Source organism: Leguminivora glycinivorella, chromosome 6, assembly GCF_023078275.1.
Source record: "Leguminivora glycinivorella isolate SPB_JAAS2020 chromosome 6, LegGlyc_1.1, whole genome shotgun sequence".
Classification (NCBI taxonomy): Eukaryota; Metazoa; Arthropoda; class Insecta; order Lepidoptera; family Tortricidae; genus Leguminivora; species Leguminivora glycinivorella.
This window is the reverse complement of record NC_062976.1, coordinates 24,182,815-24,209,081: the sequence shown is the minus strand read 5'-3', so window position 1 is coordinate 24,209,081 and position 26,267 is coordinate 24,182,815. Positions and strand designations below refer to the sequence as shown.

General features: G+C 37.2%; 1 protein-coding gene across 17 annotated transcripts in view; it reads left to right on the top strand.

Moving 5' to 3' along the window:
* Window positions 1-23,208, top strand: part of LOC125226772 (patronin) — a 110,112-nt gene extending 86,904 nt beyond the window's left edge. For 9 of the 17 annotated variants that reach the window (XM_048130846.1, XM_048130844.1, XM_048130851.1 and 6 more), the window contains 12 exons: window positions 508-704; window positions 1,554-1,858; window positions 2,822-2,962; window positions 3,700-3,831; window positions 8,492-8,596; window positions 8,964-9,150; window positions 11,250-11,318; window positions 12,956-13,048; window positions 15,247-15,354; window positions 17,685-17,864; window positions 19,619-19,901; window positions 21,002-23,208. In XM_048130846.1, the coding sequence (XP_047986803.1) occupies window positions 508-704; window positions 1,554-1,858; window positions 2,822-2,962; window positions 3,700-3,831; window positions 8,492-8,596; window positions 8,964-9,150; window positions 11,250-11,318; window positions 12,956-13,048; window positions 15,247-15,354; window positions 17,685-17,864; window positions 19,619-19,901; window positions 21,002-21,146 (1,945 nt within the window). In that variant the 3' untranslated portion in view covers window positions 21,147-23,208. The remainder of the gene's footprint in view (window positions 1-507; window positions 705-1,553; window positions 1,859-2,821; window positions 2,963-3,699; window positions 3,832-8,491; window positions 8,597-8,963; window positions 9,151-11,249; window positions 11,319-12,955; window positions 13,049-15,246; window positions 15,355-17,684; window positions 17,865-19,618; window positions 19,902-21,001) is intronic. The other 8 variants (XM_048130849.1, XM_048130850.1, XM_048130855.1 and 5 more) reach the window with 8 other exon arrangements.
* Window positions 23,209-26,267: the final 3,059 nt, after the last annotated feature.

Genomic DNA, 26,267 nt, shown 5'->3' with positions numbered 1-26,267 from the left:
TAGCGGCGGCCGCGCCGCGCCAATTCACAATTTATATTTAAATATTAAATACATCAATGCGTCTACGTTGCAGCGCGCATTGCACACGACTGATTTTACAACTCTATAGTTATTTTAGTTGTTCTTGTTTTTTTTTATCATGTTTAATTTTTAATTTAAAGCAGGTAGCTTTTAAATTTTGTTGAATCTGTATTATTCATTGTAATGTTGACATGTAAAAGTGCCCCTGTAGCCCACTTATTGTTTTTGATTTTTTTTGTTCTTGAGATTTTGTCGGCATTGAGATTGTGATAAAATCTTCGATAACCATCACATTACACATATCGCACCAACAATTTGCCTTCGGCAGTTTGAATAACGTTCCATGTTTGTAAAATGTAGATTCTTACAACTTGACTGCGACATTAATAAATGAAATAGTAATAGAGATTTTTAAAATATATTTTTTTTAGGTTTGTCCTTTTGATTATGTCTTTAATTATAATGTCAATTTACTTCTTTCCCCAGCTACACTGTGATACCCAACCAGCACCAATACTCTCAATCGCCGCCGCTAGCCACTAGTCCGCGCCGCTCAAAAACCCCGCAACGGCAAGGCTCGCTTCCAGAAGTGTCTAGAAGGCCCGAGCCCGTCAGCCTACAGCAACTGGGCGCCCCCAGCCCTGCACCGGACGATATGGAGCCACAGAACATCTCTTTCATAGGTATCGTCATTCCTATTTGGCCCACACACACCTTACAAGTCATTCACTCCTGCTGACTACAAATAGACAAGTGTTAATTAATATTAATAAAATGTGTTAACATTAATATTATCGAAAAATTGTTATTGAACTATACTTTGACTAACCTTGTTAAGTCTGGCTAGCTTTAGTTATAATCTTATATTATACTGTATATCAGTGGCGGCTGGTGAAAATTTCTGCTAGGCAACACTGAGCAAAAAAGGAACCTACCTTTATATTAGCTACTTTACTAATAGTAATCAATTTTAGGCAAGCCTGTGGGAATCGGCTTGTATGGATCAGCCGCTGCTGCTGTATATTGCGTCAAACGTCTGTCACTGTTAAAGCGTTCGTTAAATTTTATTTTATGGGAAGTTCCATAGATACCTGCTGCGTGACGATGATGTGTCTGTCAAATGTGGTTGATGCAACTGGCCCTAAGTCTTTAGAATGTTACTTTAGCGTAGGATAAATGTAATAAATGGAAATGTTTGGACTGACTCCAAGACACAGGCACATCTCGGACACTGGCGATCAAATATATGAAAGAGGCGCGTTCCTAGCATACATTCTAAGCTCGTGTAGGTGAACGAGTACCATACTTGTATGAGTGAGATTATGACAGGTTAACTGTTCGCATTTTCGACAGGCGGTAACTGTGGGGTAACCGAGAGGGGGCGGGCGGTACTTGCAGGGAGCCATGGGGGGTGACCATGCAGTACGATAGTACTCTTTATTATACTGTGACACAGGCTTAGTGTGGTTGTTAAAAGTGAATCAATAACGCTTTATTTTGGCAAATATTCTATTGTCACTTTTATTTTATAGGCAACGCGGAGGACGACGCTCTCCGACAAGGCATCAACCGCCTCAACATCACCTCCGGCACGCGCACCTACCGCATCCCCTCCCCCACGCGGCCCTCCCTCAACCGCAACTCCTTCCAGCAAGAAGAGGAAGCGAACGAGAAAGGCTTCTACATCTCCTTCGACAACGAAGCGCCGAAGCGGCCGAAGCCGCCGTTGCGGGTGAAGCGCATGTCGCCTAAGAAGGAAAGGACCGAGTACCAGAGTCCGGAGCGGGGCAGCCCTGACGCGTGGGAGCCGCAGGAGTTTGTCGTGCACCGGGCAGAGGTATTGTCCTTAAGATTTTGTTTTAATCTATCTATCTGTAGCGGCCTTTAAAGCGCCCGTCTTCGGACCTCCACGCCTGTCGGTCATTCGGTCGTCGGTTAGAAGGTCAGATGGCAGTCGTTTTCGTAAAAACTAGTGCCTACGCCAAATCTAGGGATTAGTTGTCAAAGCGGACCCCAGGCTCCCATGAGCCGTGGTAAATGCCGGGATAACGCAAGGAGGATGATGATGACACGCTGATTTCATGTTTTTCCCTAGCGCCATAAGAAAGATTTGAAACTATAGAGTTGACTGTTTTATTTTGACAGATTCTCCTGTTTATCTTTCTACACTCCATAAACGAAAGTTTAGCTATAATAGTACATTATGATACAAGTGTGCTAGGTTGGTTTTTTTAGCTAAAACAGTTAGTAAATCTGACACGCTGCCCGCCCGAGGCGCCGGGCCCCCCCGCCGACGCCTCCCCCACGTGTATAATGTGAGCGCGGCCAATTTAAAATGGATTCATATCCATGTAAACTATTACCCCCTTATTCAAAAACGTACTCTAAAGTTATCAAGCCGATACAGTTCGTTTGTCTTTTTCTATCACACCAATACGTCGGGAAGGGACAAACGAACTTTATCGGCTTGATAATTTTAGAGTACGTTTATGAATACGGGGGTTAGTGGCTAGTTTCAATCTCAACTCCATCGGGTTATCATCCATTACCGTATAAGTATGGTAATGTAAGAAAAAGCCACGCGGGTACAGTTTCTTGACTTGTGAACCTAAAAACGGTCCCATTATATCCTTGTTATGAGCAAGTGTGTTATACCCAAAGGTTGTCTGGAAGAGATCGCCTGTTGCGATAAGACCGCCCGTTGTTACCTCTGTTTAATTTATTTTTGTTTCTTGTGCATTACTTGTAAACTATGTGAGGTGTGCAATAAAGAGTATTGTATTGTGTATTTTTTGACTAGATACGTGCCTCGCCGGCGGCGGCGCGGGAGGAAAGACAGGAGGCTTCCGCGGACGTCTCCCGCGAGACACCGCGCGAGAGGCCGCTGCGGCCCGGTGCAGAGCCCGCCGCGCTCGTCATCGGCGAGCTCAACCCGGACCCGGTAAGTGATCTATGCAATGAGTTCAATAACCTATCCACAAAATTAAAAATTTGAAAAAAAAAGAGCGTGTCGGGCCACGCTCAGTGTAGGGTTCCGTAGCTTTCCGTATTTTTCTCAAAAACTACTGAACCTATCAAGTTCAAGAACCTATCAAGTTCAAAACAATTTTCCTAGAAAGTCTTTATAAAGTTCTACTTTTGTGATTTTTTCATATTTTTTAAACATATGGCTCAAAAGTTAGAGGGGGGGGGGGACACTTTTTTTTTTTCTTTAGAAGCGATTATTTCCGAAAATATTAATATTATCAAAAAACTATTTTAGTAAACCCTTATTCATTTTTAAATACCTATCCAACAATATCGTCACAACTTTTAAAAAACTTGTACCTTCGTCCCCCCCGACCGATTTTCATCAAACATGGCTAAGAACAAGCCAGAGTAATTCAGATTTCAAACAAAAAAAAAGTGCACTAAGTCCAAGGTTTTTTAAAATTTAAATTTGTATTATAATACAAAATAGTGGGCGCTTAAGCGCTTGTGAAAAATTGATTCTTGCCGCACGAAGAGTTAACATGTTCAATGTCCAGTGTAACCACATCTGGGTCACATCAAGTCTTAATACAAAGTCGTAAGGTACTCCGTTCCGATTCTGTTATGCTCGGTCTAAATGAATAATCTTGGCTCAACTTCGGTTTGTTGTAAAAAACATGTAAATAATCTATGCGCTTAATGTTACAGAACTCAGCAGAAGAAATGGAGCGAAAGAAAGAGCGAATCATGCTTCTCTCTCTCCAACGGCGGCAGCGCGCCGACGAAGCCCGAGCGCGAGCCGAACAAGCCGCGGCTGCGAGACGCGCGAGGGACGAACAGGTGAGGCTTACTGTCTCTTTCACTCTTACTGCGACCACGCAAGGGTGATTGAGAAGCGTGACATGGGTTGGCGGGAGTGAAGGAAATAGCGAATCATGCTTCTCGCTCCAACGGCGGCAGCGCGCCGACGAAGCCCGAGCGCGAGGCAAACAGGGGCCCATTTCTCGAAGCTACAATTTACAAGTGGTAGTCAATGTCTAATATAACAAGTTGAAAAGAGACTTCCGCTTATAACTTGTAACTTTCAGTTTTGAGAAATGGCTAGACGCGCGAGGGACGAACAGGTGAGACTTACTGTCTCTTTCGTTCTTATTACATTTACGCAAGCGTGAATGAAAAGCTTGAAAGTCGGGTGTTTTAGATTGCGACAACACTGAAGCGAATAATAGAGTGTGTTTCAATAAAGTAAGCTGTAAAAGCTGCTGATGTGTGTACAACGAGAGATGAATACTTTACTGAACTTTCACGATCCTGCAAGTGTTGGTGGTAAAATTGATGACCAAACTAATTAAGACGCTGACAGCACCCAATAGCCTTGACGCTAGCGTACACTGTCTAATCGTGTGGGAGTAAGTGAGAGCGCGATGTCACTAAAAGAGGGCGGCTAGGTACGAAAAGTGCGGAAAAATATTAAAATAAAATAGAAAGATGTGTTTTAGATATGTATATTTTTGTTATTCTAGTATTAATTAAAGACAACTAAGTGAATAATTGAACGACACAGAATCGTTTAATGACGAACTCGAGACCAATTTTTGCTATTTTTTTCTATCGAGCCGATTTCATTAAATCGTGTATCGAGTACGGTTATGTTTGTTGAAATATAATGAAGAATAATATATAATTTACTTGCCTAATAGTTTGTCTTAAAAAACTGCGCAAGTAACATCAATTTCATGCAATTGGGTGTTGTCAGCCACTTAATGTGGGGTAAGAGTCAAGGAGAAGTTAATTAGTCAGGGACCAAACGACCTCTTTTACAAAAAGTCGTCGACATCTCTTCTAAATACCTAAAACAGGTATGGATGTGTTCCTCGTTATCTCCAGATTACGAATTGACCTGTTTTAGTTTAAGGAGGGGGGGACGGGTTGAGAAAAAGGGGGAGAAAGATGGCGGCCGACCATCACAGATATTTATTCACATCTCGACTCCTATGGCACCAATCTGTTCGTACAAGGTGTCGTTTGAAAGCTTATTAAACCTGCTTTAATTGTTTTTAAATAACTATACTCATAACAGTAACCGTTTACGAAATATTTGAAAATATGTGTTTTTTTATCGCGCATGAGTTGCACAAGTACTAGAAAAAATGCGTCTAACTCAATAAACAATAACTTTACCGCAATTGATGTTATTATAAAATCTTCGCGTCTATTCATGCTCTTTTTAAAAATATAAGTTTCATTGGTATATGATAATATATAACCATGTAATTACGAATTTGGTTTAGCAGGAGTCACTCTGCCCGGTCGCAGAAATGGGCGCTGACCGTAGTAAAGTATTCAATATTTTTGAGGTCCTATTTTACGGATCCATATGCGAGAGGTATCGTTTCAAAGCTAATTAAACCTACTATATTTTTTTATAAATAACTATAATCATGAAGGTAGCTGTTTAGAAAATATTTGAAAATATGTGTTTTATAGACCATGAGTCGCACAAGTACCTACTGGTAAAAAATGCTTCTTAATCAATAAACAACAACTTTTCCGGAATTGATGTTAGTATAAGATTTACGCGGAATTTCGTGCGCTTTCTAATAACATAAGTTTTATTGGTGTATGATATTATATAACCAAGTAATTACAAATATGGTTAAGTAGGGGCCACAGCGCCCAGCCACGTATGGATGCTGACCGTCGCCAAATTTTCTATATTTTTCAGATCCTATTTTATTTAACAGGAATCTTTTGAAAGCATATTATGCGTACTATCATTAGTTCTCAATAATTTTAGTTGTAACTGTAGTAGCTAACAAAATATTTGAAAATATGCATTGGAACCGATGTGAGTAAAACATGCTTCTAGCTCAATGAATTATATTTTTTCCGCAATTGATATAATAACAAAATAAACGGTGAAATGTATGACCTTTTCAAATAAAAAGTTTTGTCAGTATTGCATAAACAATTAATGTTAATTTATCCATCATACTCACTGCGCACCGTCATATACAATATACATGGATGACCATTTTCGTTGCCGTTTTCATAATTTTTAAGATTGTATCTTGGTGCATGACCAATAAACAATAACTTTACCGCAAATAATGTTACGATAAGATTTACAGGACATTTCATATGCTTTCTAAAAATATAAGTTTTATTGATGTATGATATTATACAACCAAGTAATTACGAATTTGGTTTAGCAGGTGTCACTGCACCCCCGTGACGTAAATAAGTGCTAACCGTCGCCTAATTTTACGTATTTCTCAGATCCTATTTTAGCGATCAAATTGTGAGAGGTATCATTTGAAAGCATATTATGCGTACTATCGTTGCTTTTTAATAATTTTAGTCGTAATTGTAGAAGTTAACAAAATATTTGACAATATGTGTATTTTTACTGTATATGAATAGCATTCGCACTGATACGAGTGAAACATGCTTCTAGCTCAATAAATTATATTTTTCCGCAATTGATATAATAACGAAATGAACCGCAAAATGTATGGCCTTTACAAAAAATGAGTTTTGTTAGTTTTGCCTAAACAATTAATGTTAATTTGTCCACCATACCCACTGCGCACGGTCAATCGTCATATAAACGGATGTCCACGGCCATTGCCTTAATTTTTTCATCATTTTACAGATTTTATTTTACTGATCAATTAAGTATATAAGTAAATTCGATACGTGATAGATTATATTTATTATGAATATACGATTAGTGAAATAAAATCTGAAAAAGGCAACGACGGTGGACATCCATTTATATGATGGTGCGCAGTAGGTGAGCTGAACAAATTCAAATTAATTGTTTATGCAATACAAACCAAACTTATTTTTTGTGTAAGTCATACATTTTCCGTTTATTTTGTTATTATTTCAATTGCGGAAAACTATAATTTATTGAGCTAGAAGCGTGTCTTATCAATGCCAATGCTATTCATGCACAGTAAAATACACATATTACTAATCAAATATTTTGTAAACTTCTACAGTTTCGACTTGAAATATTAGAAATAAAGATAGTACGCATAATATGCTTTCAAATGATACCTCTCACAAATTTATCAGTAAAATAGGATCTGAGTAACGTAGAAAATTTGGCGACGGTCAGTCAGCACCCAATATCGTGACAGGGCGCAGTGACCCCTGCTAAACCAAATTCGTAATTACTTGGTCATATATTATCATACACCAATAAAACTTATATTTTTACAAAGCGCATGAAATTTCGCGTAAATTTTATAATAACATTAATTGCGGTAAAGTTATGGTTTATTAAGTTAGAAGCATTTTTTATCTGTATATGTGCAACTCGTGCTCGAAAAAAAAACTCATGTTTTCAAATATTTTGTAAAAAGCTACCTTTATAACTATAGTTATTAAAAAATAATTATAGCAGGTTTAATTTGCTTTCAAATGATACCTCTTACATATGGATCCGTAAAATAAGAACTTAAAAATATTGAATAATTTACTACGGTCAGCGCTCATTTTTATGCGACCGGCGGAGTGACCACTACGAAACAAAATTCGTAATTTAATGGTTATATTATCACTTACCAATAAAACTTATATTTTTAAAAAGCTCATGAATAGTGGCGTAAATTTTATAATTACATCAATTGCGGTAACGTTATTGTTTATTGACTTAGAAGCATTTTTTACCAGTACTTGTGCGATTCATGCTCGATAAAAAACACATATTTTCAAATATTATGTAAACAGCTACCTTTAATATTATAGTTATGTGTAAACAATTATAGTAGGTTTAATTATCTTTCAAACGATACCTCTCCTATATGGATCCGTAAAATAAGACCTCAAAAATATTGAATACTTTACTACGGTCAGCGCCCGTTTATGCGACCTGGAGGATAACCCCTGCCAAACAAAATTCTTAATTACATGGTTATATATTATCATATACCAATGAAATTTATATTTTTAGAAAGAACATGAATAGACGCAAAAATTTTATAATAACATCAATTGCGGTAAAGTTATTGTTTATTGAGTTAGACGCATTTTTTACTAGTACTTGTGCAATTCATGCGCGATAAAAAAACAAATATTTTCAAATATTTCCTAAACGGTTACTTTTATGAGCATAGTTATTTGAAAACAATTAAAGAAGGTTTAATAAGCTTTCAAATGACACCTCGCACGAACAGATTGGTGCCATAGGACTCGAGATGTGAATAAATATCTATGATGGTCGGTCGCCATCTTTCCCCCCCTTTTTCTCGACCCGTCCCCCCTCCTTAAACTAAAACAGGTCAATTCGTAATCTGGAGAGAACGAGAAACATATCCATACCTGTTTTAGGTATTTAGAAGAGATGTCGACGAAAATCGTGAAGGAGACGACTTGTGGCCAAATTGGCTCTAGACTAAATAAAGAGAACTGATATTTTTTCTTTGTATATGACATTTATTTAATGTTCTGAGATTTTTGTTAAGATAAATTGGCTATTTATTATGTTCAGGTGGCGGAGCAGCGCGCGGCGCGGAAAGAGGAGCAAGCGAGGCGGCGAGAAGCTATCCTGCAGCAGTACAAGCTCAAGAAGGCCATCGAGGAGGCCGAGAGAGAGGTACTTTTTACACCAGGGGGGTTACATGAGAGAGAGGGACGGAGCTATTTAACTGCTATAGCTGTGTCCCTTTCTCTCAACCTAAACTGAACGTCTTTAGTACGTCATGGTAACCCCCCTGTTCATTATAATTTATAATTTATAAAAAAGCGGCAAATCTGATAATGGTCAAAAGTCTGATAATGGTGTTTACCACAAGGACGGAATTGGCTCGAATTAATTATCTAATAGAGCGGTTTTAAGTTTAAGCAATAATTGCGTTGTAATAAGATGAAAAATTGTATACATCACTTTTTAGTCGACTGTACCATTGCGTCTGAAAGTTCTTACGTGTTTATCCCTCAACATTTGCAATACGTAATTCCAGGGCAAAGTCCTCGACAAGTCAGAGTTTATGGATCTCGCGCGGCCCGCGGCCGCCGCGCCGCCCGCGCGCATGCGCGGCAAGCAGCCCCCGCGCGCGCGCCCCAAGACCATCCACGTGGACAGCGGAGCCCTGCAGCAGGCTGAAGGCATGCTGGGCAGCAAGCAGCCCTCCTCCACCAACCTCACCGGTGAGTCACACGCTGCAAAAACGATCACTACCGTCCTCTATTTCTTCGCCTCTGTAAAACCTGAAATTACCGCCTACATTTTAGAGCAGATTCCGCAAAAACTACTTTTTATTAATCATTCAATTTTGACAGACTGATACAGACCGTGACCGTGACAGAATTTTGATTAATTAATATCGAGACGACAATTTCAGCCTTTACAATAATAATACGAAGTTTGGTATACTAGACAAAGAGACGATATTAAATTTGTACCACCTACGTTACACTCAGTTATTTATAATAAAATTCCACCAACGTGGTAACATTGACAGCCGACATAATAAACTATATTAATATGTAACTACGCGCGTTCAATATAAATTATAACAAGCAAACCAATGTTTATTTACAATCACACCAATGAATAATTCATTTCAGTTATTTACACAACGCGCACATTATAAAGTTTAGCGCATTATATACGCGAAATGGATCTTATTTAGTCCTAGACGTACACAACGCAAAAAGCTTGCCTCCAGTGTGACCCCTCTTTTTAACTAATGTTGTTGACGTTGTTGTCCTGCAGGACAATCATGGTCGCGCGATAAATGATGAAACATCGCATCGCACTTACAAATAGTGCGATAGGGACGGCCTGATGTGTTATCATTTATCGCGCGACCGTAATTGCCTGCCTGTTTTACAAATTACTGTCTTATATCATACAATACAAGCAACAGTAAAATATTTATGTCTTTGTAGACCTTTGACACCTATCTAGTTTCGACATTTATACACATCAAACAATTTTGTAGATCTTTTTGGGTTTTTATCAAATTTTAAAAATACACTGTTGGTTGTATTGTATTATTTTATATAAATACGGCCAAATGAATGCTGATAATTTGTATAAAAAATTGTTTCTCATGTAACTCGATGAAAACGACCGTTTTGGTTGCAACGCTGGCACTTATATACTGAATGATATTATAAAACTTAAAATTTCATAATTCACCTGTGTGCAATGACATTTAGCAAGTGTGAAGAAAAATAAAATCAAATTACATTACAGCCTGCTTAGCAATAGCCTTCCCACTAGGTCAAGCCAGTGTCGTGAAAGCTCTATGAAATATGAAGTTTTTGTCGTATGCATTATACGTTTGGCCTTATTTCATAAAAATCAATTTTGATATAGCATGTTTCTCATCGCGTATGTCTAGTTGTTTTGTTTCCCCCTAGCTGTTGAACTTCCCCGTTCGCACGGCATACGCATTAAATATCCTGGTTGTGGAACAAAAACCACTGGAAACGTTGCTTATATTACAACTTTAACTTAAGTAATCTAGGAAGTCTTTATAAAATTATTAGCCGATTAAATTATATGGGTTGCATAAGGCGTGATCTCAGATAAGGTGTTCCTATAAATGAAATTATCGATACATATGTTTGATGTTAACTATTAGTGATCGATCCCGCCTAACTTAATTTGAAACTACAAGCGTTATTTGCAAGTATTATTCTGGAGTCGCAAATGTTTATTTTGGTCTGCATGCCTTGTATCCAGCTAATTGTTGTTGTTTTTTTTTGTAGCATGAGTTATCATTCTCAAAGTCAGATGATACTTTCACTACCATACAAACAAAGATCCCCCTGACCATTTTCGTTACGGTATGGGGGCATTTTCAGAATTTGGGTCCCCACAATTAGCAAAAGTGGGTAACAAAAATTAACTCTCTGTCAGTTTTGTGACGATAATTAAACATAAAATCTGTCTAAAAATTTACTTTTTTTCACATTCTGAATGTAGATAATCGCTTAAAGTTTATGTAATTAACACAAAAACAATATTTTTATTCAAATTTCATGCTTAAAATGTCGTCACAAAACTGACGGTGAGTTAATTTTTGTTAAAAACTTTCGCTAATTGAGGGGTCCCAAATTCTGAAAATGCCCATAGACCCGTCAGAAGTAAAATATAGCTTTTAAATAGAGATGCGTTTTATAACTCATGCTACATCCCAACCCCTGCCTTTACCACGAGATTCACGAAAACCACTTCAGTCTTCCAAAGAGTAGTTAGTTTTCGTGGGTCCCGTATAGCTATCTGTGTGCACCAGGCACGATGCGACGGGATTACTACCGCGGCTCACAGGACAGTCTGGCGGAGCGCGCCGGCCTCTACAGAGGTAAATACACAGCACGATATTACCTACCTCTACTTTACCTTGTACACTTAAGGACTTTAAAGTCCACGCACCAACGAAAATGGAGGGTTAACCCGAGGGTTATCCTGCGCAATGTTGGCGCAGTTGCGAATGGACGCCATTTTCCATAGCGCTAACGCTCAGAAGATGTTAAGTGGGGTGGCCAGATTTTTGTTAAATTTTCAATCAAATGGGTACTTATTGTTGGAACAGTAAGGTCTTATTTCAATAATAGCTTTAGTGTGGAATAGATATTATCGACTGACAATCACGTACCTTTTGAGTAAATGTCACATTTTGACCAGATATTAAAGTCTTTGACTGTACAAAGGTTATTGCATGTTACAATTAGAATAATCCAATTATCCTGAGCGCTTTAGATATAAAGCACGTTTTACGTGAATGTTACGGTGGACATATACGCCTTTGTGATAATTTATAACACTGCAAAACTTATCACACTACATTGAGCATGTATACAAAATGATAACGTTCACACTTCTAAGGGATTGTTCTACGTGCTGATTCTTCCACGATCATGGGAATTCTAGGGCTCATTTCTTTAGGTATTGATAAAAGCATTGTTATCACGTGTTTCTTCTATAAGCTATGCTCAACATTGACTCAATTTTCCGTTCTCAAGTTACTTTTCAAATGATACTAAAATATGTTTTAATAACTTCAAACATTTCACTATTGAATGAGATTGGGCTGAATCACCATTATTTGGGACTTCTGGACTTTTTCATTATTTATTTGTAATAAAATAAAAAAATATTTTTATTTATTACGGTCCACTTGGAGAAAAACTGTTTAAGATAAAAACATTTTTTAAACCATTTTCTTGTTTTCTACTTTAAAATGTAACAGAATAATAATATTAGCTTTTCGTATGGCATGCTATTTTTCGAGTTATTAAAATTTTAACTGTATTTTAATTTTTGCTGTGTACTTAACACAGCAAAAGGGAGTGTATGCGTTTCTAATGGGTTGGCAACGCGCACGTGACACTCCTTGAGGTGCAGGCGTCCATAGGTGGACCGTGTGCTTGTTTGCCACCGACGTAGTATAAAAAAGTATCAAATACCTAATTGACAGACGTAATCGGTTGGGAGTCAACGGCCGGCACGCCAAAGGTTATGAAATAATTGCATAAAGTTCAACGAAAAGTGACCAACATTATGCTTTTTATAAATTATAAATTTAAATAGATATCATACACGAAAGAAAAAACGACAAGGCCCACTGGTGGCCGAGCCGGGAATCGAACCCGGGTCTTCAGCTTACGCGGCTAACGTCTTCATCACTAGACCACCCGCCCGCCGTAGTACCCGACGAAATTTCTCTAGTGTATGTTATCTCTGATAAGGCTAGACGCCTTTTTGACCAACTCTAAGGGCGAGCAATTAGTGCTTGCACCTCCTATACGAATATATTATTATGCTTTTTATTATAACCTCCACTATTTATTTAAAAAAAATCAGAACGTTTAACTGATTCCGACCATAGCATTCTAAACTAGTTGCGGGAGATTCCCCCAAACACATGAAAGTCCAGAAGTTCCTCGCCCTCACGTTCACTAACCTCGCATCAGTACAGCACTCGCACTAACCTTGCAGACTCGCCCGTGGAGGAGCGCGGCGGCGGCGGCGTGTCGCCCGCCAGCGCCAGCGGCCCGCTCGGCCGCCGCGGCAGCTGCAAGACCTCGCGAGGTGAGCGCACTGCACTACACCTGGGGGGTTACCGTGACGTGCTAAAGCCGTTCAGTTTAGGTTGAGAGAGAGGGACGGAGCTATGTAACTGCTATAGCTGTGTCCCTTTCTCTCAACCTAAACTGAACGTCTAGCACGTCGTGGTAACCCCCCTGCTCACTGCTACTCTGTGTGTGACACGTGGGACGCTTACGTACGGTTTACTCTTCGATCCGATCAATTTCATGTATGGAAGTGGCTGAAGCGTCCGATCCAATATTCAGGAGATTCAACACTTCAGCGCATTAGAACCAAAAAACATAGAAAATGGATCACAGTGAATTTGGATGTTAATAAATAGAAGGAGTCATGTCAAATTAGTCGTATATATATAGTTTTTATGCGATACAAATACAGTAGATTGAAATTCATCCTTATGCGTATTGAAATAAAACTATGGAAACAGATTATATCGCGTATAATGAATTTACAATTCATCCCGACGTTTTGAGCACTACAGCATTCGTGGTCAACGGGTGACTGAGGAAAAATTACGTATGTGTAACTATACCTCGATACATAAGGATGAATTTCAATCTATTGTTATTGTATAGTCCCATAAAAACTATACATATGCGACTAATTTGAGGTGCAAATTATGATTTAATGTAAATGACAAACAGAAGGAAACTAAAATTCACCAATATTAAATGAATAAGTAACATAACACCAATCATTTCTAATAGGATTCATTTTCTTGCGACTTCGAATACGTGAGCGTCCCCAAGCTAACCTTGATTAGGATTCACTACATTTTCCGAAACTGCTGTCGTGCCGTCTCTTTCCTTCGACTGCTGCTTGGAGTGAGATAACACGAATGAAGTTTTGAAGTTTTTGTTGATATGTCCCCCGTGCTTTGCTCCAAATATATCCAAAAAATGGTTTTTATCAAATCATCGTGTGACAAATGAAACATATTAGTTTTTGAAAGAACAAATTAAATGTAGATCTCTCAAGCAATTTTATATGAAAACTGTTTTTTGGCAACGTTGTTGAAAATAATAGCTACTACTGTCAATATTAAAAGAAAACGTATATAATTCAGCACGGAAAGCATGGTCGCGCGATAGACGATAAAATAGCAGGCCGTCCCTATCGCACTATTTGTAAGTGCTTCCCGTGCAGAACTAGCTATTATTTTTATTTAAAATGCTTGTTATAACTTGCAAATGAAAGCCATCGCGACGATTGATTCATAAACTACTTACTCAGATGTAAAGTTCAAACTCGTTTGACCAATCGACGCGAGCGGCTTCTCTGAATGTGATGTTGTTTCTCCCTGATGAGCAACGTCTTTAAATGTGTCCTCGTTTTTCATAAATTCGTAAAGATTTAATACAATTTGTATGAAAACGATGGGTAAAATTTAAATATCAGAAAAAAAAATATTCCACTGATGTTAATGTTTATAAAACCGCCTTCAAAAATAAGCGCGTTACAAAACACGGAGAAACTAAAAAGCAAAAAATAATAAACCTTTGAATTCAGATTTCTTATCGGATTGCAATAATCTAAACATCCAAATTATAAACAAATCAATTATTTTTGTATATCAATTATTTGTGCCAATGGGACCATCTCGGGGTTATACCTAATCGATTGAAAAAAAAAATTTTGAAAATCGGTCCATGATTCTCGGAGATATCGAGTAACATACATACAAAAAAAAAATCAGTCGAATTGAGAACCTCCTCCTTTTTTTGAAGTCGGTTAAAAAGTGACTAAATTGATTCACATTATCAGTGGTATATAATTTAAACGATTCTAAATATATTGCACATTAAATTATCGAACATATTGCGTTTACAAACCCCTAAATTTTAAGAAAGCTTCTTTGATTTATTTCGTAGAACGCTTATTATTTCGAACCAAATTATATCCCCAATTATTATGTGTATTGCAGCGCAGTAGCAATGTATAGAGTCACAAAATTATGCTTTTATATTTATATTTTGGCCTTATATGTAGTTCTGAACCTATGATTCTAGGTTTTTGCGCTTTACCACTCGTGCCTAGACCTTCCGCGCATTGGTTCCCTATAAATAATATGCTCATGTGTCGAATCGCGTTAGTATTAATTTTGTTTGCCATGTATTTGAATCATGACGGGTGCATGTTCGCGGTTTTGCATGAGTTTGAGATTATAGGAATAATTTCAGAGCGCGTCAATGAGGAACCACAGTCGGCCCGTGGAAGGTCTAAATATTCCACTTACCAGAATAACTTTAAGGCGGGACGGAAGTCTAGCTCTCTAATGAACTTGTGCGGTAAGACACGTTTTGTTCGCCGGCTCGGCACGGTGCGATACAAGCTTTTGTTGGTGTTTGGGTTCTTTTTGGTTGCGCGCGTTCCGAAGCGCTGGGCGCGGCGAAGGTTCAATTGCTGTTTTGTTTGGCTTATACACAGGTAAAATCCACGACAGAGACTCATGTTATTGATATATTAAGATAGATTATTAACACATGTCATATACTACTTATATCTATCTTATTATATCAAATAGTTGTTTCACTGTTGGCGTTTGCCTGTGAATCAGTCAGTTTTATTATGACTACATCTTTAAATTGTGTATATACAGAATATTGTCTTCGGTTACCGCGATAGTTACTCATGAAATAAAACTATGGAAGCGGATTAAATCGCGTATAATGAATTTAAAATACATCCCGACGTTTCGAACTCTTTACAGCGTTCGTGGTCAACGGGTGACTGAGGAAAAATTAAAATGTGCAAAAGCTACCCACTTACAAGAAATATTAACGAACCATGACCACAAATAATCTAGATTTCTAAGGCAGGTTCACACACTATTAATAAAGCCAGTTATACAATATTCAAAAAAAAATTGGTTAATTATTTTTAAACAGAGTAATGGTAAAAATTTTTTGAATATTGTATAACTGGCTTTATTAATAGTGTGTGAACCTGCCTTAGAAATCTAGATTATTTGTGGTCATGGTTCGTTAATATTTCTTGTAAGTGGGTAGCTTTTGCACATTTTAATTTTTCCTCAGTCACCCGTTGACCACGAACGCTGTAAAGAGTTCGAAACGTCGGGATGTATTTTAAATTCATTATACGCGATTTAATCCGCTTCCATAGTTTTATTTCTTGTGTATATACAGCTTAAATTCTAAATTCTTGTTCATCTATCACGAATAATACTTCAATTCGTACTTTTTCTTTTGTATCCTACCATTTTTTAACAAATGGGCCACTTGAATGCACTTTTCTTTTAAATTTTAATAGCAAAACAGTTTTAGGACCGTTCGTCGCTGCCGCGGCACTTTTCGGGCGCGTATTCTGTGCACTTTTTGTTTCTTGGGTCAATATTTACGTATCTATAGAGGTTATGGTTTATTTACGCGATATCCTTAGGGTCGGTGTTAGAGCATGATCAATACTGGTGTTGGTGTGACATCGTTCGACATTTACTTATTCTATATCCGCTTATATAAACTCAGATATACAATAAAATGTTACGGTTAATTATGTGGTGTATTATGTGATTTGCGTAAAATATAAAATGGTTTAAAGCTTCTTTTATTTAGTTTTGCATATGTAGAGTAGACAGCTTGGTACCCACCGTAAGTAGTACTAGTTCACATTTAGTATTTTACGCTTAATAATTATATGTCTTTATTAAATATGTTCGACTCACGTAGGAAAACTCTATTCCGTAAACAATCCCTAACTAATTCTAATTTTATGCTAGTCAAATTAATAAAATAATTTGTTACTAACAAGAATAATGATAACTTGGACACTAGTTCAAATAGAAATCTAACTTAGATGTTCGTTTTACTTTATGTCGTGTAATTTTTTGTATTATAAGGTGGTTACTATGTTTTTGTCAGATTAACTGGGGAAACGTTCTATGTTTATTAGTATGTTCTTGTTTTTTTAATTTACTCTGTTGTATTGTTAGAGTCATATATTTATTAATGTATTTTTAAATTTTATTTTTGTTATTTGTTGTGATCGTAGCAAAAGAAAATTCAGTATAAATCTAAATTTAGAGGGTCATGAGTTATAAAAAATACATTAAACATGTTTGTAGAAACCATGTGACATAATTTTAGAGTCATTTTAGCAAACTGTGGTGAAGCGTCCATATTCTATTGTGTTTGTTTTTATATTTGTGGTTTATAAAAAATTATGAGCAATGTAGAAGGCGAGGCATTAAGTCCGCTATTTGTACAATTTTAAAGAAATATAGAAAAAGTATTTTTATGCACTATATTTTTATAATTTATTGTTGACCAATTTAATGTAAATTTTGATCGTCGCACGTGAAACAAATATAGAAGGTATAAATTTATATCGTCACCTATTTCCATCTCGGACTTTATAAATAATATTTATGCTTAAACCGTTTTCATCGGCCGTATCGACGTAAAAGTTCAATTCGTGATCGGCAGCCGATACGGCAAAGCTACCCGGTCCAAAGATCTCAATAAATTTCGAATTTTTGGGGTTAAAGTTCATCGTTCAAAACCTTTCGATAGTGAAAACGTTAGGACGGTATCTCGGGACGCTTGACCACTAGCACGTAGGGTTGATGTGACATGACACGGCGGGCACGGGCACGTTGCAGACTCGGGGCTGGGCCGCGCCACTCCCCCGCGGCGCGCCGCGTCGCCCGGGCTGCGCGCGCTCACGTCGCCCGCCGGCTCGGGCCCCGGCTCGCTGCCCGGCGCCATCGGCAAGCGCCGCCAGCACGCCGACGACGCCTCCGACGTCTCCTCCACGCACTCCTCCATTATGGACTATTCGGGTGAGTTCATCTCTTTCCTTGTGCACGTAACTTTAAGAAATTTAAATGTTTCTACGTTTTGTCTATCTTTACTCGAACTGTCAAATATTTCGGTCGATGAAAGTTAATTTCGATCAATGCTATACAAAAGTATAGTCTAGCAAACAGAATAGAAATTAACTTACAAGTTATTGTATCAAATGTAGCTGCTGTAAATTTCACCTCCCTGACAACTATTGATTCAAACTTTTTTTTCATTTTCTCGAATATATTGATCGAAGCATTATTTTATTATTTACGACAATTATGACACATAAAAATATCAATATTAGCCAGTAAATGGACTTTACGTGAGGATAATAATATTATGATAACTTTATTTAAAATCACTGTTAACTTTTACATACATTTTACAAAATTTGAATTATTTCTTTAGCATCCCAGGATTCGCAGAAAGGTCCTAAATGATGTTAATTTTTGTAGTTAGTGTAATAAAATCATGTTAGAATTACGCCTACAAAACCCAATAAAAAACAGGCGAACAAATAATAGATGTATATTAAAGCTAAATAAAACAAATAAGACATATTACTTAAATAGATACGTACGAATATGGTTAAAACTAAATTATGATGCACAAAAGAAATAATAGATTAAATGATTAATAATTTGCTTATTTAAACATTTTACTTTTTTGCTTCAGTACTATTACTATTATTAATTGAAAAGATAACACGCCTAAAATATTGGCACATATAATCGTAAATGTCCAACCATGTCATGCCAACGGAAACCGGTCAAATAAGTTTATAATTCGAATCTAAGTTTATTATAAGGCATGGTTTTGATTGGAGCATTTTGACCTAACAACGATTGCGTGCTTCGGCTTACTCACAAACATAACACGCGGCACACATCACTGCATTTGTATCATTCCTACATCCATTCTGTTTACAGAGGTTTATTTACAAAAGTCAATTCCAAGAGTAGTTACTACATTTAATTTGAATTGTAATTATCTGGTCTACAAAAATGTGTAGACATATTTACTTTATTTTTCACATTAGTTCGTAGCTACTAGAATTTCACAGAATATTCACCAGTAACAATACTTTATTCTCAAGTTGTCAGATGAAAAGCCATGATAAGGCACTGGTCTCACCGCGAGCTAGTAAGCTATGAGATATCGGCTATAAAAACGAACAAAAGATAAGCACTCCCGTGCAAATAAAAGACACGGCGATATTGATAGCTCACCGCTGGGCGAGTAACTATAAACATCGCCGTGTCTCTTTTAGTTACGCGGGAGTGATTATCTTTTGTTCGTTTTTATAGCCGATAGCTCATAGTTTACTAGCTCGCGGTGGGACCAGTGCCTAAGAATAGGTACTATTTTTGTGTTTAGGTGAGCTCACGCAGAGCGTGACACGTTTCAAGTTAATGTCCTATCGCGGGAAACGGCTAATAGTACACTAACTGGCTGTTATAAATGTTATATAACATTGTGTAGCAGGGACAGCACGATGTCATTGACATTACGCTGTCCCTGTCACACAATGTTGTACCTTTAACATTTAAAACAGTCAGTGTGGGAGCACCATAATACCTTGGTTGAGGCACGTCTACGTTGGACGTTTGTCGCGCGAGCACATTGCATCGCGTCGTGTATCGCTCTGTGTGGACGAATCATTAGAGTCTATACCTTAGTGTCCCCCTTCTCCATAAAGGACTTGTCATATACAGCACAAGTTAACAACGAAACAATGTCATTCCAGGTCCCCGGCTGTACAAGCAGCCGGCAACCAAGTCCAACCGCGGCATAATGCTGAACGCCGTCGAATACTGCGTGTTCCCCGGCGCCGTCAACGCCGAGGCCAAGCGGCGCGTCCTCGAAGAGATCGCGCGCTCCGAGGCCAAACACTTCCTAGTGCTGTTCAGAGACGCCGGGTGCCAGTTTAGAGCGTTGTACTCCTACTGTCCTGACACGGAACATGTCACGAAGCTTTATGGCACGGGGCCGAAGAATGTTAATGATAGGATGTTTGATAAATTTTTCAAGTGAGTATTATATTGAGTAGTAAATATATAGAGCAAAGGCCAAACACTTCCTAGTGTTGTTCAGAGATGCGAGCTGTCAATTCATATTGTTCTGATACGGAACATATGACAAAACTGTATGGAACAGGGCCGAAGAATGTTAATGATAGAATATTTGAAAAGTTCTTCGTTAAATATGTTCAAAATATTTTACAATAGGCTAGTTTCCTATAAGTATTTGGTTAGAGTTGGTCAAAGACGCCTAGTCTTAGTTTCCTATACTTAAAATATTTTATGCAGTGCACGAAATAAAGCATCACATAATTAGAAGAAAAATGTCCATATTTTTCTTCTAATTATGTGATGCAATAAATTACACATATGAAAGAAAAAGTGACCAAGTCCTCTGGTGCCTGAGGCTGGAATATAAATCTTTGGTCTCTTTTTTAATTAAACGGGCGCGACTACCTTTTTTAGGGTTCCGTAGTCAACTAGGAACCCTTATAGTTTCGCCATGTCTGTCTGTCCGTCCGTCCGTCCGCGGATAATCTCAGTAACCGTTAGCACTAGAAAGCTGAAATTTGGTACCAATATGTACATCAATCACGCTAACAAAGTGCAAAAAAAAAAAAAAAATGTTTTATTAGGGTACTCCCCTTACATGTAAAGTGGGGGCTGATTTTTTTTTTCATTCCAACCCCAACGTGTGATATATTGTTGGATAGGTATTTAAAAATGAATAAGGATTTACTAAGAAAAAAAAGTGTGTCCCCCCCCTCTAACTTTTGAACCATATGTTTAAAAAATATGAAAAAAATCACAAAAGTAGAACTTTATAAAGACTTTCTAGGAAAATTGTTTTCAACTTGATAGGTTTAGTAGTTTTGAGAAAAATACGAAAAACTACGGAACCCTACACTGAGCGTGGCCTGACACGCTCTTGGCCGGTTTTTTTTTCGTTTTGTATCGCCAATAGCTCATTGCTTACTCGTTTTTGATGGGACCAGTGCCTTAATCAATTTTTCATTTCTCCCTATCTATTGAAATTCGTCAATGTATCGATCCATAGACACACTTCATTTTTAGTTTTCAAATATTTGAAAACAACCCCCTCTTTCCAGATACAACTCGGGCAGCAAATGCTTCTCGCAGGTTCACACGAAGCACCTGACGGTGACGATCGACGCGTTCACGATACACAACTCGCTGTGGCAGGGCAAGAAGGTGCAGCTGCCCAGCAAGAAGGACATGGCTCTCGTCATATAGGCGGTAGGCGCTCTAGTCGCGAGCAAAGGGGGCTGTAGTGTGAGAATGTTGGCGCAGATATCGGCAAGGGCCGAGAATGATAGGACGAAATAATATGATTTCTTTATTTGTGACTTTTTAAACCTAAGAAACGTCAAGTTTTAATGATTAATGGATCACGTTAGCTCCTTTAGATATTGACGAAATTACTTATATAGCTATGTGAAGTAGGTTTTTATACTACTAACAGTGTTTGCAATAATAGCAAAAGTGTCTCTGACAGAATTTAGATTGATTTTTGTGATACTGAACGATTATAACACTCATCTAGTGATTAGTTTCTTCAAGTCCCTTTTGTCAGTTTGGGTGTGTTTAAAAATATGATTGAAGAACATCGGGATTTACTTACTTCGTAGATTTCAAAGTGACTTTAAACATACTATCATAGAATCCATTGTTTGACGCGAAAGGCATACGGGGTTATAAACTAATTTTATCATTTGGGATCCCCTAAAAATTTAAATTCGATCTGCCCTTTACGATGTCTGCCAAAGTGTGTAACTACAGTCCCTGAGTTGTGCTCAGTCGCGCCTGTGTCATATGTACAGTAGTGGAGGACGAAGCTCGAATCGGATTAGGTTAATGTCGATTGGTTTCGCGGTGCGAGTCGGTTCACGTGGTTACGCAGGCTATACCGAAGGAATGGGATTTAGATAATATTAGGGCATTTTACGTAATAAAAACGCAAATTTTATAAACATTTGCATTATTTGTATTTCCAGACTGAAAATAACATCGTACAAAAAAAGTCTGCATACATTTTTATCTCTAGAGACATAAGTGTGTCAGATTTTTTGTGCGATGTTATTGCCGGTACAAGTTAATTTTTCTGTAACAAAGGATCAAATTGTTGCTTAGAAAATCGTTGCATAGCAAAATACATTGAATGCTTTTACTTTTTGTATATAAATACGTAAAAGCAAATGCCTCTCTGTGATTCAAAAATCTTCAAGATGGCCTAGAACTGTGTACCTAATGGATAAGAAGATTATGTTTAAAAAGAAATCATGTCATGTGAATTAAAGAGATTACTTTTATTGTGTAGTCAATAACTTGTTTTATAAAATGTAAATGGAATAAATTTAAATATATGTATATCACTTAGTCCTGAAATTAATGGTCGAGGCGGGACCTCTTGCTAAAATGTTATTTTTGTAGTATTTTAAAAGTCTAAATCCTATTCCTTTGGCTCAGAATGCCGGATCACGTTTCACCTTAGTTGAATAGGCCGTCGCGAACAAGGTTAGTTGGGGTAAGAAAAACACCGGACAAGAAAATAAATAATCCTTATTTTCTCTTGTCACTGCATAAATGTTGTTTTTCATCCCACATGACCTAAGGTCACTCTTATGGACACATGTTTTTACTTATTCCACTGCAATAAGACGCACAAATGTGTACATATCAGTGACCTGTGGCCCATTTCTCAAAGATTAAAGTTACAGGCGGAAGTCTCTTCAACTTGTCATATCCAAGACTACCACTTGTAATTTGTAACTTGAGTAATGTGCCACTGCACGCGGCGGGTGTCGCTAGCGACGCAGCTGTATAGACGAGACGTTTGCCATATGTATTAGTGAGAGTCGATATTTCCACATTGTCACAAACAGCCAAACTGTCGATCGTGTAGGTTCCAACTGTCCCCTATCTAGAATAACAAATTCACAAACTAATATCGCTTATTTGTTATAATATTGTAACTCGTTAGTAATTATTTCAATTTGACTGGATTAAGATTAGATCATTATGTATTTGTTTAGTGACGTTCGTTCGATTCCCATTTTTTTACCGCTTGTATAGCTAAAGTAAGAGGCGCTTACGGCGTTACGTACTGCCTTACCTGTAAATAATTGTTTTGTATACAGCTATTTATTAAAATAATGTTAAACGAAAATTGATGAATATCATTCTTTCATTGTTTAATGATTGGTCATCAATAAATATACTACCGATAGTATATTATGGTATGCAAATATATTGTATTAATACAAAAACATAACGAATAATATTGAATTTCATATTACTGAATTGTTTCATTTCAACCTTCCCCAGGTACTAATCAGTGTTATGTTCAACGCCCAAGCTTTTCCATCAATACAATTATGTAAGGCACTGGTCCCACCGCGAGCTAGTACGCTATGAGCTATCGGCTATAAAAACGAACAAAAGATAAGCACTCCCATGCAAATAACAGACACGGCGATATTGATAGCTCACCGCTGGGCGAGTAACTATAAACATCGCCGTGTCTTTTAGCTCATCTAGCTCTCGGTGGGACCAGTGCTTAACCCTTAAATGCATAGTGATGTATAGATGCAATTATGCATCATGCACAGAACTTAATTTAGATAGAAGAAACAAATTCATATATTTGTATAGGGGCCGAGCGTGTCAAATTTTGTACTGAAGTTGATTATTGCCTGTAATTTTAAATATGTCTCAGGCTCTTGATTGTTCATAATTTTTGTGTTGTTGCAATTGAATATCACGTAACGAGGCATTTTTTATGTTTTGGTTGACTTCAACTTATAAAAATTGACGCCCGAAAGCTGCAAGCTGCGAGTAAAGACGGACAACTCAGTGGATTTCACTGAGTTCATTTGACACGCTAAGTAGATACGTTTGCTTGATCTATGGTATATATGACATCTGTGGCATCATGCATTTATGACTCTATTGACAGCATGTCAAAATTCTAACTTGAATGAATCTTTGCTAGGGACATGTATTTAAGGGTTAAATTATGTTAAATTAATTACAAAGAAAACTAAGTCATGAATTGAATCAACTTTAATTATTATTATTCATAAAACATAAACATTTACTTCCATAATACCAATTAAATAAATTAACAATGGTCCAATCATCTTAAAAGTAGAAACAAAATAAATTAAAACATTAAAAAACAATTCACCTTAAAGTTAGTAAAAGCATGCTCTCTTAATAAATTACAAGTAGCTATTTCGCAAATAAATTATTAATTAATTTCTACTTTGAAAAGTTTCATGTACAAAATATACATTACACATATAAAAGCCTCACGAGAAATAAATATGACTATTGTCAAGAGGGCGCTGTTATTCTAGTATGAAGAATAGGTCTAAGGAAATTCCGTAACAATCATATATTTCTTTTTGTAGGGCAATCATGGTCGCGCGATAGATGATAAAACATCAGTCATCAAACATCACTTACAAATAGTGCGATAGGGACGGCCTGCTATTTTATCATTTATCGCGCGACCATAATTGCCTGCCTGCCGGCGTATTATGCTTCCATTTTTATCACTTATCCACGGGGATAAGACGTCTGTCACTCTCACACTGACATACTTGCCAAAGCGTGACAGTTACTTTATCCACATAGATAAGTGATAAAATTGGAAGCATGATACGCCGGCTGGTCAGCAGCCGGCGTATTATGATTCCAATTTTATCATTTATCCACGTGGATAAAGCATCCGTCACGCTTTGGCAAGTATGTCAGTGTGAGAGTGACAGTTGTCTTATCCACGTGGACAAGTGATAAAATTGGAAGCATGATACGCCTGCTGGTGTTACATAATGTGTTTATTTAGACTAGACTGATTGGTAGTCCTTTCTAACTTAATGGAACTAGTAAAATGTAGGACATTTTTTACATAATAACTTACATACAAACATCACTATATAAAATCAAAGTAGATTTGCTACTTTCAATTGCACATACAACAAATCGGTCCGGACACACTGTGACTTAAAATTATTTGTGAGGAACAAATACTGGTAATCAAATAATTTTATCTCAAATAATTTCAACTAAACATACATTAAATTGAGATCATTGTAAATATTGTATGCTCCGTTTCGAAAACTATTCGAAAGTTATAACTTTAAAACGGTATTTCTAATTTTTTATAAAATAAATAAATAGGTGCGATATGAATTTAATTTCTCATTTATATGTACATGTAACTGGTGATGGTCAAACTGTAAATAAGATATTTAAAATTAAGGGTTCAATTTGAATTCATCTGCTGGAACTATCCATTTATTAAGTATTGTGGTGAAAATTTTAAAACATTTTTATAATGCATTAAGGTTTGCAAAGGTGTATAAAATTGTCTTAAGTAGTTTGGCACGATCGCTGGACAACGTCCTAGACAGAGGGAGTGAATAAAAAAATACAATTGTTGAACACTGGAGAGAAACTGTAAAGGTCTTGTATCCAAGATTACAATCGCTAACGCTCTGTGGCGAACGATAGGTAACTGGCTCGTCACATCGATACGGAAAAGCGCTAAAGGCACAGAATATACAAGGTGCCCATGAGGATACGGAATAAGTTTAACAGTTTCCTGATACCAATTTTTAAGACTAAAATACCGTATGGCAAAGATGGCGGGACGACCTTGACGACTTCCTAAATAACTGGCCGGAAGTAACGGAGAATCGGGAATAATGGAGAGCCAGGGGAGAGGCCTTTGCCCAGCAGTGGGATACTCCAATAGGCTAAGAAAAAAAAATACCGTATAGACTTTTCTAGATTTTGCCTAGTTTCAGAGTTATTGAGAAAACAAATGTTACTCAGTAGAAAAGGCTTTTTTAATGGCGTTGATGCCATTATGGAGAATAGTCTCACTATCCTCATTATTCTCATTAATAGATGTGTCAAAAAGTGAGAAGTAAAACCTTTCAAAAACGAGGTTAAAAAAAACAACAATTAAACTCATTTTAAATGCCAGTTTTATAAATAACATTTACTTTTTATGTAAATGAGCATTTTCCGTTAAGTTTGTACATTTGGATCAAGTCTCCGATATTGATAAAAATTGGTAGGCTGATAGAGTCCATGATGCTGAGCATGATCCACTAGGTTTCCCAAAATGTCCTATGTAGTTTGTATGAAACCTTCCTTTTTGTTACTAGATTTCTATACATTTTCGAAACCTAGTGGATCATGCTCACTTGCTCAGCATCATGGACTCTATCAGCCTACCAATTTTTATCCAAATCGGAGAAGTGATCCAAATGTACAAACTTAACGGGAATCGCTGAAAAATACATTCATAAATCCAAAAAATATTTTTTTTTTCGCAAAATT